Raw genomic sequence first — 13,052 nt, 5'->3', positions numbered from 1 at the left:
AATTGAGCAATCAACTAGCCACGGCATGTCATACATATCTTGTTAGCACTCCACGAACAATAGGACTTTGGAAATGGGAAATGTTTTGAACAACTATTGGGCAAAATCCCAAATCCAACTCTTTAACCAATCTTATCTGTTTGATAAGGCTATACAAACAGTTGAGACACATAGCACTCAGGGCAAACATACGGTACATGTCTGCAGAGGTTCTCTAAGTAAACCTGCGTGGGTGGATTTCAAGGTCCTCAAACATTCACGGCAAGACATGGTGTTTTCCACTCAAAGGAATGCGTAGGAGTTTTTTACCGTTGGAGTCCCAATGCAAAAGCAACATGTTATGTTTAATTGAAGAGACAAAGCCAAGCATCTGCCTAGTTTCTATAGTTGTTGACAGCTTTGCTCCTCTTTTAATTTGGGGGGAATTTGAGAGTTATTCATAAAACATTAACCAGTCTTTTGTCTTGCCTTTCACAGTACAACATTGTGGAACTGCAGGTAAGACCCATATTAGTCTATCAATGTATGATGACTCACTGTAAATGCTAGTACATTATAAGACAATGACTCCACCAGCTAGGTACTGTAGGTCATCATTCATTTCTACATGGCAGTTACCAGAAGACTCCCTATCAGCTTTATGTGATCACATCTGGGCCACCTTCAGCAAGCAAACCTCAGAACGTTGCGGATAGAAATGTTATGAATAGAGCTGATGTGACTCTTTACTCTTCATGTCAGACAGGCATGTTTGGCCTACATAGCATCATTTGTATGTGAATGTTCCACAATGTTGCACCCTGCTAAATGTGTCCCTTGTTCTATGAATCAACAGGATGCTCATCAGAACAGGATTGGACAGTGGGTCAATACTACATCCAATGGCAACATTCTGCAGCTTTCTTACCCCCTGAACTCTGAAGCACCCGTAGGAACCTATGCTATTGTAGTGTGGATTGGTGAAAACAAAATATACCATCACTTCAAGGTAGAAAAGTATGGTAAGTAGAGCTTCTTTCTTTGACCTTTCATGCTAGGAAATATTATGGATTTGGAAGTTGAATCAATTAATCACATTTCTGGAACATTCATGAGTTGCCTGCGGTTCTCTCATCTCTAGTTTTGCCAAAGTTTGAGATCAAAATGAACCTCACCGGTGAGATCAGCGTTGTTCAAGAGGAGTATAAAGTAGAAGTGTGTGCAACGTGAGTCAACAGTATCACTGTTTTGTAATGCACTGTAGTTGTGCAAATGTCACTGTCTAATTAATCGCATTTCGCTAATGCAGTCCTTGATTCAAATTCAAATATTTGAATACTTCATGTATTTCAACCCAGGTCTGGTTGGTCCTGGGGGTATTTGAAATAGTGTATTTAGAAACAAGTATTTGAAAATAATCTAGGAAATAGAAGTTCTTGATTGGGAAAAGATATTTCATAAATCCTGGCATTTACATGAACAGCCGGGCTTATATTCATAAATCCTCTCAGAGTGGGATTGCTGACCTACGATCAGGTCTCTCCTGACCTTGTTCATTCTGATACAGAAGTTTACACTGATCCTAGATCAGCACTCATACACTGAGAGACTTTATGAGTACGGGTCCAGATGCATTGGCAATGTTGAAAACACTTGACTTCAAGAAAGCCTGCAGGTATAATGCATTGTAACTCGTTGTAAGGATGCATGTATGAGCCTTTGTAATGTCTCATATAAGGTTTATAATATACTACGTCTCTCTAAGTAGGAAATGTATGATGTTTTTTATGTGTTTTATTATGAAATACAATCAGATACACTTATGGGCAACCTGTACCTGGTAAAGCAGAGGTAGAGTTGTGCCGACCCTTAGGGCACAATATATTGATACCAATAAGAATTGATGAGAAAAATCCAGAAGGAGTTCCTGATTATACACCCCCCTGCCATAAAGAGTCAATAGAGGTCTGTATGCTTTCCTGAAGAAACTATATACTTGTTTTTACCATCATATTACATTTGAAAATTATCTGGTTACATTTATTTAAATCATTTCTTAATGTGTGTGGTTTTCCTTGCTTTTCCCAGATGGACCAAACTGGCTGTGCTTCTCATGTCTTCAACATGTCAATTTTCACAAAGGATGCTGGCCAGAAAATGCTCATAGACAGGCTTATTTTTAATGCAAAAGTAGAGGAGGAGGGGACAGGCAAGTCATTTATCTTAACAATTTGGAGACGGTAGAAGTGATGACAACATTTGCCTGAAGTCAAATGAAAAGTGTTTTCTTTTCTTGAGAGTGAATTACATAATGTCAAGATTGCATGTTTAATTAGATTATGAAGATTGGCAAGACCTGTGTATTTGACCTTTGGTGCTCCATCCTCATATTATGCTGTTTTTATTCATGTCTTCGTTTGTAATCATGTTTTTACTACGTTGAATAAGCTGCACTGGAATTCAGCTCCTGCATTGTGAACTGCCATTATGCATCATGGTGGCGTGTGTCGTTGTGAAATAAACCATCCTATTTTCATTTGTTTTCCTTTGACAGGTATTACACAGTCAAAGGAAAAACACATTGAGCTCTCCTATGTGATTGGAAAACTCACATTTGTCGACACACCCAAAATCTATGAGCGTGGATCAACTATCGAGGGCAAAGTGCGTCCAAATACAGTGATATTGTTTCTTAGACTTAGTTGAATTGTAGATGCCATTTGTCTTTGACAATCCTGTTTACTTAACTACCATTGGTCAGTAACAGTGACACATGTAGCATCACTACTTACAACTTCCCCCCCTTTTCCCTCAGATTAGCGTTGTTCACTTCAACAACACACCTATCGCAGACATGCTAGTCTACCTTTTGGAGGAGAAAGCCTGGTCCTCACATCTTCTACAGAATCTAACCACGGACAGTCATGGTACTGCCAGTTTCTCCCTCAACACAACCAGTATGGCCAAAGATAATTTTAACCTCATAGTAAGTATGAGGTTTTGAAAGTCCGTCTAGGTTTAGAAAGACTCTGAGACTCTGAAGACTCTTTATGCTCAACCCCAAATCTTGCACTTGTCATGCTCTTGTGGAGATCTTAGAAAATTCCATTGGTATAATAAGCAATATGGTGAAACCTCCACCTAGCCTATCGGAATGCAGGGTGGAAATGTTAGTTACCATATATACAACTGTGTAATCCTCTCAGATCTCCACAAGTATATTGTACAGGGTCTAAGGGTTGATTTGGGATTGTGCCTTTAGTTATACTCTCTATTCTCTCTGTTGCTTTCCAGGTAAGCAACACACCTCAAGTGGAGAACAGTAGATACAGGGACCCCTATTTCCAAAGAGGGCACCACATACTCTCACTGATCCAGCCCATTGCCCCTCACAGTAAAACATCCAGCTCTCTGGCTATTCAGAAGATGCCGAAACCACTGGCATGTGGGGAGGAAGTGTCAATCACCATACAGTACGCCATCGTAGGGGAGACTGTCCCAAAGGGCTCCGTGGATGTCATCTACCTGGTGAGTAGAACAAGGAACAAGTTGTGGACAACCTGCAAACCCAGGTTGGCACCCTATTCTCTAGTGTGCTACTTTTGACCAGGGCTCCGTGGAGGAAGGATGTCTCTATTCAACACCAGTACTTCTCATTATATCCTTCTTGCTGACTTGATGGGATAACCGGGATAACTGTTTTTCCTTTCCCTCCTCCAGGCCTTATCCAGAGGGACGATAGTTCAGCATGGACATATCAAGGTTACCGTGCAACAGGGGAGTCCTGGTGAGGGAGTTTCATTAAGTAATTATGAACGTACATGAAGGTGCTTGATGACAATGACAATGAGGATGGTTACATGCACACAATAATGCGATTATTGTGGATGCTCAGAATAAGATAATACTTTGATTAAAACGCTTTGTAAGAAGAACAATTTCCCTAATAATACTGCTAACATGGATGTCTGAAATCATGTTACTGATGGCAGTCTGATGAATGCAGAAGTCATCAATCAAAACACATTTTCTACCTCAGTGGACATGCTATTTTTGGGAAGCATTGTTGATTCTGAGGTCAGACATATAAAGTTTGCATGTGAAAACGACTTCTAACTACTTCTAAGACTTTTTCCACATTTTGTTAAGTTACAGCCTAAAATGGATTAAAAAAACAATCCTCAGCAATCTACACACAATACCCAATTATGACAAAGCAAAACAGGTTATTAGACATTTTTGTATATGTATTAACAATAATTAACAGAAATAGACCATCGAAATTGAGCTCAGGTGCATCCTGTTTCCATTGATCATCCTTGAGATATTTATACAACTTGATTGGAGTCCACCTGTGGTAATTTCAATTGATTGGACATGATTTTGAATGGCACACACCTGTCTATATAAGGTCCCACAGTGATTGTCAGAACAAAACCTTCCTAGAGCTGGCCACCTGGGCAAACTGAGAAATTGGAGGAGAAGGGCCTTGGTCAGGGAGGTGACCAAGAACACGATGGTCACTCTGTCAGAGTGAGTTCCTCTGTGGAGATGGGAGATCCTTCCAGAAGGACAACCATCTCTGCAGCTATCCACCAATCAGGCCTTTATGGTTGAGTGGCACACAGCCAAGACAACGCAGGAGTGGCTTCGGGACAAGTCTCTGAATGTCCTTAAGTAGCTCAGCTAGAGCCCAGACTTGAACCCGATCGAACATCTCTGGAGGGACCTGAAAATAATTGTGCAGCGATGCTCCCCATCTAATCTGACAGAGTGTGAGAGGACCTGCAGAGAAGAACTGGAGAAACTCCCCAAATACAGGTATGCCAAGCTTGTATCATCATACCCAAGAAGACACAAGGCTGTAATCACTGCCAAAGGTGCTTCAAGAAAGTACTAAGTGAAGGGTCAGAATACTTATGTAAATGTCATATTTCATTTTTATTTTATACATTTGCAAAAAAAAATTTAAACCTGTTTTTGACATTATGGGGTATTGTGTGTAGATTGATGAGGGGGGAAAACATTTTTACAACATTTTACAACATGACAAAATTGCAAAAAGTCAAGGGGTCTTTCTGAACTAAAGAGGGCAGATCGCTGGGAATGTGAAAGCACATGTGCAGATCAAATGCACTGCTCGAACACCGATTGAGGTGTTTACATGTCCTAATAATGTGAAAGATTGCTCAGAAAACCAGGGGCCTCATTCACAACCTTTGCTTAAATGTATCACTAAATATCCACGTGCGCCATTTAAGAAAAGACAGCACACACATAAATATTGAGATACATAAACTAGGTGCACACCCATTATTTGTTAAACTGTGCGTGCGTGAATGAGCATTATAACTCCGCCTAAATAAATGTTCGGTCTTCTCACTAATGGCAAGAGATAGCATCTTGTTATATGTAGCTACCTGTTTTTTGTTATGAATATGAGCGTCATTTATTCCTGCACAAGGCTATAAGCTACTTTTGCCTTCTTGCAATGCAACACTTTAACCACTAGAAACGATGCATTCGCATGGTCTGGAGTTTGCAGGAGGATAATAAGCACATTCTCACTTCAAGATCAGTTTTTATAAATACCAAGTTTTGTGTGAAAACTGGCACATGCATGTTTTGGGGCATATTTTGTGCATACCTAACGTTTCTATGTCTTGTATTTTAATAGGTTAATAATAATAATCGATTTTGACCATGCATCGATTAAAATAAACAGAGTAAAGTGACTATTGCATAATCTGCGTACTGCTGTCACGCCCTGGTCGAAATATATTATGTTTATTCCTCATTTATTCGGTCAGGCCAGGGTGTGACATGGGTTATTGTGGTGTGTTTTTGTCTTGGGGTTTTGTGGGATGTCTAGCGTTAGTCTATGGCTGCCTGAGGCGGTTCTCAATCAGAGTCAGGTGATTATCGTTGTCTCTGATTGGGAACCATATTTAGGCAGCCATATTCTTTGTGTGTTTCGTGGGTGATTGTCCTTAGTGTCCTTGTTCCTGATTCTGTGTTAGTTTACACTAGTATAGGCTGTTTCGGTTTTCGTTACGTTCTTTGTTTTGTAGTGTTTGTATTTAGATTCGTGTTACGTTTTGTTCATTAAACATGGATCGCAATCTACACGCTGCATTTTGGCCGACTCTCTTTCACCGCATGAAAACCGTTACAACTGCCATAATCAGTTTACTATCGAATTATTACTGTACATGTAAACGTACTCAGTGTGACATGCTCTTGTGTTACAGCAACTGAGGGTGAAGTCACTTTGAAGTTGGCAGTGGTTCCAGAGATGGCGCCAGTGGTACAGGTCCTTGTGTACAGTATGCTACCCAGTGAGACTGTCATCGCCCACAGCATGAACTTCCCCACTGAGAAATGCTTCAGGCACAAGGTGTGTGTATATGTGGGCATGCTTCTTCGTGTGTTATACCCTCTGACTTCTGCACATCACAAACATACTATGTTCATTTTATGGAAGGTATGAAAAGTGTCAAGTATTTCCATGCACATAGATATCATTCCGTGTATAAAGGTGTATAATGTACACTTATGTATGTCATGTGCACTAGGTGTCGGTGGAGTTCTCACCCTCACAAGCAGTTCCAGGGGAGGAGAACACCCTGCATCTCTCGGCCCAGCCCGGCTCCCTCTGTGGCCTCAGTGCTGTGGACCAGAGTGTTCACATCATGGAGCCAGGGAAGAGGCTGAATGCTGACAAGGTAACAGAGCTCGGTGTAGTGAATATCAACGGTCATACAGTACCACCATCTAAACAGCTTTTGTGGTGCTGGCAATACAAGCAGCTTCAGGGGACTAAAAAGTGACAACAGCAGACTTGGAGTGGTTCTGTTCAATGTTGGCCATTTGGAGTACCTTCATCAACTGAAAAGAACCTCTCTATTGGTTCATATTCTGTTCAGGGCACAGAAAGCATTAAAACGTTTAGCAATGGAAAACGAAACTGAGCATTTCCTATTTGACTAGTCGAAGTCGTCCCTGCCTTCTGTTTGTTGCCCAATGAACAACGTCATTTTACATCTCACTGTTATCCCATTCCAGATATTTGATTTGTTACCAGTCAAGGAGACAACACACATGCCCTATCAGCTTGAAGATCCAATAGCATGTTTACATGTAAGACCAAGGAGAAATGTAATGCTATACCCAGGACAAACTGAGGAGAAAAATGAACCTTATGAAGTTTTTAAGGTAATCAATTTCTAAAATAGCCAGTTTGAATTGAAAAACCCACATTTAGAATAGAAAAAATAAAACTGAGACATTCATTAATATTGCGCTCTCTTATTTGTGATTTCTAGAAACTGGGACTGAAGCTGGCAACTAATCTGGTTCTAAGAGTACCTTCCTGCCTAAGTTTTAAGGGAATCCAGTACCATCGCGGCCATGGTGAGATGTCCTTCTAACCATTTCTTACACTTGTCATTGCCAGATGTCTTTGGTGAATCTTGGGAAATGTTATTCTAACATGAGGTCACCAGTGACCTCAGCATTCTGTCTGGTTTGACCAGGCTCATTCTAACACGAGAATAATTATTATGTTTTGTTTTAATAGGACGCTATATAAGCTACTCTCACCATCGAACCATGGACAGACTTCTGGTGGCTCAATCTGGAACAGCTGGTGGACTTGCACCTCCGCCACCCATACAGACGGTCCGTACGTTCTTCCCTGAGACGTGGATATGGGATCTTGTGGAAGTTGGGTAAGAGCACTGCACAGTGAGGCTGTTGCCTTATAAACATCAATAAAATAATGCGCGCACATCGATGAGGCAGAAGGTGATGTTTCTGAACGGTCAGATAGTTAGCAACAACAACAAGAGGCTGCCATGTGGGGAATAGTAGGTGTCTCGTTTCAGCTCGTTGTATCTTCTTATTGATACCATGTCTTGTTTTGAGGTGTTTTGACTCATGTCATGTCTATGCTAATATGGCAAAACATTTGCTAGCTTGCTACCAACAACTGTAACGATGTATTTGAGAGACAACAAGTGCTCATTGTGCAAATAAATTTATGTTTTCAATAGACATTTGAAGGCAAAATATAGTTTAGATGTTGTCAACAATCTAAGCCAACCCCGTCTGTTTTGCTCCATATTTCCGCACGTGTCAGTTTTGTTGCTAGACAACCAGTCTATCACAGTGCCATTAGTTTTGTCACCAAAGCCCCATATACTACCCACCACTTCGACCTGTATGCTCTCGCTGGCTCGCCCTTGCTTCATATTCGTCGCCAAACCCACTGGCTTCAGGTCATCTATAAGTCTTTGCTAGGTTAGGTAAAGTCCCGCCTTATCTCAGCTCACTGGTCACCATAGCAGCACCCACTCGTAGCACGCGTTCCAGCAGGTATATTTCACTGGTCACCCCCAAAGCCAATTCATATTTGGCCGCCTTTCCTTCCAGTTCTCTGCTGCCAATGACTGGAATGAATTGCAAAAATCACTGAAGCTCATATCTCCCTCAACTTTAAGCACCAGCTGTCAGAGCAGCTCACAGGTCACTGCACCTGTACATTGCCGATCTGTAAATAGCCCACCCAACTACATCATCCCCATACTGTTTTTTTCTTCTCCTTTGCACCCCTGTATCTCCACTTGCACATTCATCTTCTGAACATCAAATCAAATTTATTTATATAGCCCTTCGTACATCAGCTGATACCTCAAGGTGCTGTACAGAAACCCAGCCTAAAACCCCAAACAGCAAGCAATGCAGGTGTAGAAGCATGGTGGCTAGGAAAAACTCCCTAGAAAGGCCAAAACCTAGGAAGAAACCTAGAGAGGAACCAGGCTATGTGGGGTGGCCAGTCCTCTTCTGGCTGTACCGGGTAGAGATTATAACAGAACATGGCCAAGATGTTCAAATGTTCATAAAGGACCAGCATGGTCCAATAATAATAAGGCAGAACAGTTGAAACTGGAGCAGCAGCACGGCCCGGTGGACTGGGGACAGCAAGGAGTCATCATGTCAGGTAGTCCTGAGGCATGGTCCTAGGGCTCAGGTCCTCCGAGAGAGAGAAATAAAGAGAGAAAGAGAGAATTAGAGAGAGCACACTTAAATTCACACAGGACACCGAATAGGACAGGAGAAGTACTCCAGATATAACAAACTGACCCTAGCCCCCCGACACATAAACTACTGCAGCATAAATACTGGAGGCTGAGACAGGAGGGGTCAGGAGACACTGTGGCCCCATCCGAGGACACCCCCGGACAGGGCCAAACAGGAAGGATATAACATCTATCACTCTAGTGTTTAAATTGCTACATTTGAATTATTTCGCCACCATGGCCTATTTATTGCCTTACCTCATTTACATACACTGTACATATACTTTTTTCCTATTGTGTTATTGACTGTATGTTTGTTTATTCCATGTGTAACCCAGTTGTAAATGAGAACATGTTCTCAGCCAGCCTACCTGGGTTAAATAAATTCTTATTTTCCTACCAGAGATGTGTTTCCATTTAAATGTACTTGTTGCGGGTTAAAGACTGGGCGTGATGTAGTGCACGTAAAAAATACATTTTGCGGTTAAATTTCCATGTTCCGAATAAAAAATACAAGTTAAATGGGTTTCCATTGCATTTTCAAAATGTGTCTTTTAGCGAGTCTGCCCACTCTGGTATTGACACGTGCGCTCGCAGATACAGTGTGGGTATAGCCTACATGATGAGATTGATGATGAGAAAAGGTGATAGTTGGTGATTAAACTGGAGAATAAAGACAAGAATGCCATCCAGCCTGTCTTTGTCATTGATTCTCTGGCCAGACCGTTGCTGGGGCTGCCAGCAATTGAAGCATTGCAACTCATTTAGAGAGTGAGCGAACTGGAGGACCCAGGGGAGGTTTTCAAAAAGACATTCCCAAAAGTGTTTTTGGCCTTGGAAGGCTAGAAGGTGACTACAAAATCCACCGAAAGATGATGCGGTCCCCTATGGCCTTACCACCCCGCCGGGTGCCAATCCCTTTATTGGCAAAAGTAAAGGAAAAGTTGGGGAGGATGGAAGAAATTGGGGCTGTGTCTAAAATAGAGAGTCCCATTGACTGGTGTGCAGGGATGGTGGTGGTCCCAAAAGCCCACGAGGGAAGGCACTGATCACAGCAGACACACTCTCCAAATAAACATCCATTAACGGAGGAGGAGCAGTGTCTAGTGGGTGAGGTACAGGTGTCCATTAATGCAGTAAGAGACAGTCTACCTGCATCTCAGACCAAACTGAGGCAGATTGCAGAGGAGCAACAGTGATAGTACAGCAGTGCAAAAAGGGATGGCCCAGGCAGGAGGACCTGTCTCAGCTGCTGAAGCCCTATTGGGAGCACCAAAGTGACTTCCACTGTAATGGAGACCTTCTCATGAAAGGACAACGGAGAGTTATCCCAGAGACTCTACAACTAGAAATGCTAGACAGAGTGCATGAGGGACACATGGGGATAACCTAATGCAGACTGAGGGCTCAACAGTCGGTGTGGTGTCTTGGTCTGAGTACTCAGATTGCCAAGATGGTGGCCCAGTGTAAAGAGAGGGGGGGAAAATGTCAACCATGTCATCCTGAACCAATGATGGCAACAGAGCTGCTATAATGGCCATGGCAAAATGTAGGGACAGATATGTTCTATTGGAAAAATGACACTTAACTGCTAGTGGTAGATTACTATTCAAGATGCATTGAAATAGCAAAGACACCCATAACTACATCAGCTGGTTTTATCAATGGATTAAAGTCCATTTTCTTTCCAGGTAAGGGGTTGCTGAGGTCCTGGTTACAGATAACGCTCCCCAGTACTCTGCCAGCTCTTTTTCTGCTTTTTCCGCAGAATATGACTTCACACATGTGACCAGTAGCCCGTACCATGCAAAGAGCAATGGGAAGGCAAAAAGAGCTGTGAAAACAGTCAAAGGACTGCTGAAAAAGAACAAGGATCCGTACAGGGCTCTTTCAGCTTACATAGTTATACCACTGCATCATGGGCTGTCGCCTGCCGAGCTCCTGGTGGGCAAGAGGCTGCTTTCCCCATTTGCCTGTCGCCCCAGCACAGCTTAAACCCCAATGGCTTAACAGAAAGGCCTTCGCTGAGACGGACAAACAGCTGAAACAAACACAAACTGGAGACTTTAATCAGAGACACAGTGTGTAGATTACAAACTCAAAGACACCAGCAAAAGTGCTGAGGAATGCGGATGTCCCCCCTCCTATTATGTGGTTGACACAGTCTCAGAGGAGGTTCAGAGGAAAAAAACACACCCCAGAGCTCTTCCAGATCTATCAGCCAAACAGGCTGAGGAGGCCACAGACAACACACAAAAAATCAAATCAAAATCAAATCAAATTTTATTTGTCACATACACATGGTTAGCAGATGTTAATGCGAGTGTAGCGAAATGCTTGTGCTTCTAGTTCCGACAATGCAGTAATAACCAACGAGTAATCTAGCTAACAATTCCAAAACTACTACCTTATACACACAAGTGTAAAGGGATAAAGAATATGTACATAAAGATATATGAATGAGTGATGGTACAGAGCGGCATAGGCAAGATGTAGTAGATGGTATTGAGTACAGTATATACATATGAGATGAGTATGTAAACAAAGTGGCATAGTTTAAAGTGGCTAGTGATACATGTATTACATAAAGATGCAGTAGATGACATAGAGTACAGTATATACGTATACATATGTAAACATTATATTAAGTAGCATTGTTTAAAGTGGCTAGTGATGTATTTTACATCAATTCCCATCAATTCCCATTATTAAAGTGGCTGGAGTTGAGTCAGTGTGTTGTCACTCAATGTTAGTGGTTGCTGTTTAACAGTCTGATGGCCTTGAGATAGAAGCTGTTTTTCTGTCTCTCGGTCCCAGCTTTGATGCACCTGTACTGACCTCGCCTTCTGGATGATAGCGGGGTGAACAGGCAGTGGCTCGGGTGGTTGTTGTCCTTGATGATCTTTATGGCCTTCCTGTGACATCGGGTGGTGTAGGTGTCCTGGAGGGCAGGTAGTTTGCCCCCAGTGATGCGTTGTGCAGACCTCACTACCCTCTGGAGAGCCTTATGGTTGTGGGCGGAGCAGTTGCCGTACCAGGCAGTGATACAGCCCGACAGGATCCTCTCGATTGTGCATCTGTAGAAGTTTGTGAGTGCTTTTGGTGACAAGCCGAATTTCTTCAGCCTCCTGAGGTTGAAGAGGCGCTGCTGCGCCTTCTTCACGATGCCGTCTGTGTGGGTGGACCAATTCAGTTTGTCTGTGATGTGTATGCTGAGGAACTTAAAACTTACTACCCTCTCCACTACTGTTCCATTGATGTGGATAGGGGGGTGTTCCCTCGGCTGTTTCCTGAAGTCCACAATCATCTCCTTAGATTTGTTGACGTTGAGTGTGAGGTTATTTTCCTGACACCACACTCCGAGGGCCCTCACCTCCTCCCTGTAGGCCATCTCGTCGTTGTTGATAATCAAGCCTACCACTGTTGTGTTGTCCGCAAACTTGATGATTGAGTTGGAGGCGTGCGTGGTTACGCAGTCGTGGGAGTACAGGAGAGGGCTCAGAACGCACCCTTGTGGGGCCCCAGTGTTGAGGATCAGTGGGGTGGAGATGTTGTTACCTACCCTCACCACCTGGGGGCAGCCCGTCAGGAAGTCCAGTACCCAGTTGCACAGGGCGGGGTCGAGACCCAGGGTCTCGAGCTTGATGACGAGTTTGGAGGGTACTATGGTGTTAAATGCTGAGCTGTAGTCAATGAACAGCATTCTCACATAGCTATTCCTCTTGTCCAGATGGGTTAGGGCAGTGTGCAGTGTGGTTGAGATTGCATCGTCTGTGGACCTATTTGGGCGGTAAGCAAATTGGAGTGGGTCTAGGATGTCAGGTAGGGTGGAGGTGATACGGTCCTTGACTAGTCTCTCAAAGCACTTCACGATGACGGAAGTGAGTGCTTGTCGTTTAGCTCAGTTACCTTAGCTTTCTTGGGAACAGGAACAATGGTGGCCCTCTTGAAGCATGTGGGAACAGCAGACTGGGATAAGGATTGATTGAATAT

General features: G+C 42.9%; 1 protein-coding gene across 1 annotated transcript in view; it reads left to right on the top strand.

The window, feature by feature from the left end:
* Positions 1 to 13,052, top strand: part of LOC135552780 (alpha-2-macroglobulin-like) — a 34,151-nt gene that overhangs the window by 2,845 nt on the left and 18,254 nt on the right. The window contains exons 5-18 of the mRNA XM_064984622.1: positions 478 to 498; positions 836 to 1,001; positions 1,121 to 1,205; positions 1,794 to 1,944; positions 2,068 to 2,188; positions 2,534 to 2,643; positions 2,795 to 2,965; positions 3,274 to 3,507; positions 3,700 to 3,766; positions 6,231 to 6,376; positions 6,555 to 6,704; positions 7,045 to 7,194; positions 7,305 to 7,392; positions 7,559 to 7,709. Of these exons, the coding sequence (XP_064840694.1) occupies positions 478 to 498; positions 836 to 1,001; positions 1,121 to 1,205; positions 1,794 to 1,944; positions 2,068 to 2,188; positions 2,534 to 2,643; positions 2,795 to 2,965; positions 3,274 to 3,507; positions 3,700 to 3,766; positions 6,231 to 6,376; positions 6,555 to 6,704; positions 7,045 to 7,194; positions 7,305 to 7,392; positions 7,559 to 7,709 (1,811 nt within the window). The remainder of the gene's footprint in view (positions 1 to 477; positions 499 to 835; positions 1,002 to 1,120; positions 1,206 to 1,793; positions 1,945 to 2,067; positions 2,189 to 2,533; positions 2,644 to 2,794; positions 2,966 to 3,273; positions 3,508 to 3,699; positions 3,767 to 6,230; positions 6,377 to 6,554; positions 6,705 to 7,044; positions 7,195 to 7,304; positions 7,393 to 7,558; positions 7,710 to 13,052) is intronic.

Source organism: Oncorhynchus masou, chromosome 13, assembly GCF_036934945.1.
Source record: "Oncorhynchus masou masou isolate Uvic2021 chromosome 13, UVic_Omas_1.1, whole genome shotgun sequence".
NCBI classification, from domain to species: Eukaryota; Metazoa; Chordata; class Actinopteri; order Salmoniformes; family Salmonidae; genus Oncorhynchus; species Oncorhynchus masou.
The sequence above is the reverse complement of the archived record's forward strand: the minus strand, read 5'-3'. Positions and strand labels throughout refer to the sequence as shown.